Genomic DNA, 3,545 nt, shown 5'->3' on the forward strand with positions numbered 1-3,545 from the left:
ACTCCACAGGGGGGGGGGGGGGTTGCTCTTCTCCCTATGTGTTTGTACTGTGGCACTCCACAGGGGGGGGGGGGGGTTGCTCTTCTCCCTATGTGTTTGTACTGTGACACTCCACAGGGGGGGGTTGCTCTTCTCCCTATGTGTTTGTAATGTGGCACTCCACAGGGGGGGTTGCTCTTCTCCCTATGTGTTTGTACTGTGGCACTCCACAGGGGGGGTTGCTCTTCTCCCTATGTGTTTGTACTGTGACACTCCACAGTGGGGGGTTGCTCTTCTCCCTATGTGTTTGTACTGTGACACTCCACAGGGGGGGTTGCTCTTCTCCCTATGTGTTTGTACTGTGACACTCCACAGGGGGGGTTGCTCTTCTCCCTATGTGTTTGTACTGTGACACTCCACAGGGGGGGGTTGCTCTTCTCCCTATGTGTTTGTACTGTGACACTCCACAGGGGGGGTTGCTCTTCTCCCTATGTGTTTGTACTGTGATACTCCACAGGGGGGGGGGGGGGGGGGTTGCTCTTCTCCCTACGTGTTTGTACTGTGACACTCCACAGGGGGGGGTTGCTCTTCTCCCTATGTGTTTGTACTGTGACACTCCACAGGGGGGGGTTGCTCTTCTCCCTATGTGTTTGTACTGTGACACTCCACAGGGGGGGGGGGGGGGGTTGCTCTTCTCCCTATGTGTGTGTACTGTTGGTGTTTTGCCTTGTTACACATTTCTCCTTACACATGTGGTGGAACAGCACATCCACGCCTCTTGTGAACGTCTAGTTTATATATATATATATATTTTTTTTTTAACAAAAACATCCAGATTGTGCGGGCGCCACTAGCTAACAGCAAATCATGGTGGGAGAAACATCTTGTCCTCCTCCATCCTCTAGGGAGGTAAATATTGTGATGTTTGGGCAGCACTTTATTCTGATCTGTCCTACATCTGCCCTGTCACGGTTGTGTTTCTGTTCTATTCTTCCTACCTTACTAAATATTGGATTAATGTATTGATTTTTTTGGGACATTGAAGGTGAAAAATAAGTGTGGTTATGTGTGAGGGCTGTCAGAACACCCTGGGGGAGGACTAGAGCTGTCAGAAGACCCTGGGGGAGGACTAGGGCTGTCAGAACACCCTGGGGGAGGACTAGAGCTGTCAGAAAACCCTGGGGGAGGCCTAGAGCTGTCAGAAGACCCTGGGGGAGGACTAGAGCTGTCAGAAATCCCTGGGGGAGGACTAGAGCTGTCAGAAGACCCTGGGGAAGGACTAGAGCTGTCAGAACACCCTGGGGGAGGACTAGAGCTGTCAGAACACCCTGGGGGAGGACTAGGGCTGGCTGAACACCCTGGGGGAGGACTAGAGCTGACTAAACACCCTGGGGGAGGACTAGAGCTGTCAGAACACCCTGGGGGAGGACTAGAGCTGTCAGAACACCCTGGGGGAGGACTAGAGCTGACTAAACACCCTGGGGGAGGACTAGAGCTGTCAGAACACCAGTCCTCCCCCAGGGTGTTCTGACAGCTCTAGTCCTCCCCCAGGGTGTTCTGAACACCCTGGGGGAGGACTAGGGCTGACTGAACACCCTAGACCCAGCTACCGGCCCAGACCAAAACCCAGAATAACAGGTTTCCTAGACCCAGAACAAATCCCCAGACCCAGAACAAAGCCCCAGACCGGACCATAGCCCAGCCCCAGACCGGACTATAGCCCAGCCCCAGACCGGACCATAGCCCAGCCCCAGACCTGACCATAGCCCAGCCCCAGACCTGACCATAGCCCAGCCCCAGACCGGACCATAGCCCAGCCCCAGACCGGACCATAGCCGGTTGTTGGGGCGGCAGGGTAGCCTAGTGGTTAGAGCGTTGGACTAGTAACTGAAAGGTTGCAAGTTCAAATCCCCGAGCTGACAAGGTACAAATCTGTCGTTCTGCCCCTGAACAGGCAGTTAACCCACTGTTCCTAGGCCGTCATTGAAAATAAGAATTTGTTCTTAACTGACTTGCCTAGTAAAATAAAGGTAAAAAAAATAATAAAAATAATTGCCCAGACCGGACCATAGCCCAGACACTCTGCTTGACTTGTCTTTTTGTGAACAGACACAACAGTAACCGTTGGTGAACTTAGTCTGAAAGCATCACTATTTTGCTCCAGACAGTGTCTGTTTTTGTCCTTAATGTAGAAAGCAAGGGCATTCTTTATCTGCGTCCCAAATAGCACCCTATTACCTACATAGCGTCCTGCTTTTGACCAGATCACTATGTGGGCTCTGGTCAACAGAAGTTGTGTATTATAAGGAATAGGGTGCCATTTGAAGCACACAACAGCCTCTGTTCAGGAGGCCCCTCACGTTCTGGGGTAGGGCCTTTGTCCAGGAGGCCCCTCACATTCTGGGGTAGGGCCTCTGTCCAGGAGGCCCCTCACGTTCTGGGATAGGGCCTCTGTTCAGGAGGCCCCTCACGTTCTGGGGTATGGCCTTTGTCTAGGAGGCCCCTCACATTCTGGGGTAGGGCCTCTGTCCAGGAGGCCCCTCACGTTCTGGGATAGGGCCTACTGTCAGAATATCTCCTCTATTCGCCTTCCTTCTGAAAGAGAATAGAGCCAAGCATGATTTGCAGAACCCATTTAATTATTCAAGAGCTAGTACCAGCCAGGGAAACAAATCCCCACCCATCCACTGATGTCAGCGTCGGCTTGCTTCTTCCCCATGCCGAGAGTAAACATTAAAACATTCAACACGCAACGGAGGAATCAGCCTCCAACAACCAGACCTGGGTTCAAATTCTATTACAAATATTTCAAATACTATATATTGAGAGTAACAAGCAAGTACTTTTCAAAAGAATTGTTCAACACACAGATAGAACACATAGAGACGTGTTAGCTGGGAGGAATAAATGATTTTAATTGACTTACAGCGTTACTCGTAGACATTTTGTCAATTCAAAAGCACCTCTAACTTCACCCGTTTTCTTTTAGAGGTGCTGACGAACGGAGGGTAAACTATATAAAAAGAAAGGAAGTTGCAAACTCTAAATATACTCCTAACAATTTAATGAGTACACCTAACCAACGTCTCGGCAACGCAGCGCCTTCTTCAGCGTGACCTAGGGTTACTTAGTACCTTTGTGCTAAGGAGGCATTGGAGTCCTTTTAAAGGAGGTTTCAGTTTGTCTGATTAGTTGTATTGTGAGCTGTGGTGCTTGGGCCTGCCAGACCTGGCATGATGTTAAGTAAGAAATTACTAGCTACCAATATAAACATAGACATTTACCAGTCACTAGTCCCAACAGGGTTATAGATGAAGAACAACAGCTAATAAATGACTAGCTACCAATATAAACATAGACATTTACCAGTCACTAGTCCCAACAGGGTTATAGATGAAGAACAACACATAATAAATGACACCATTAAACACATAGTTAGTCCAGGAAACTCTCCTTCTAAAGGTATTGGTAGATTGAATTAACAAAGGAATTAAAGGGGGCTGTAGAGTTTGGGGAAAATGTGTCATTCTAGTTGATTACCGTTACCTACAAATTATCCCAAATTA

At 49.2% G+C, this 3,545-nt stretch overlaps 1 protein-coding gene across 1 annotated transcript; it reads left to right on the plus strand.

Annotated features, from left to right (window-relative positions):
- Positions 1–1,061: 1,061 nt before the first annotated feature.
- On the plus strand, positions 1,062–1,510 carry LOC116365477 (serine/threonine-protein phosphatase 1 regulatory subunit 10-like; the record flags this gene model as incomplete). Its single annotated transcript, XM_031818101.1, has 1 exon — positions 1,062–1,510. A coding segment is annotated over one exon (449 nt), but the record flags the coding sequence as incomplete, so codon positions are not given.
- Between the last annotated feature and the right edge of the window lie 2,035 nt (positions 1,511–3,545).

This window comes from Oncorhynchus kisutch, unplaced genomic scaffold, assembly GCF_002021735.2.
Source record: "Oncorhynchus kisutch isolate 150728-3 unplaced genomic scaffold, Okis_V2 scaffold1255, whole genome shotgun sequence".
NCBI lineage: Eukaryota > Metazoa > Chordata > Actinopteri > Salmoniformes > Salmonidae > Oncorhynchus > Oncorhynchus kisutch.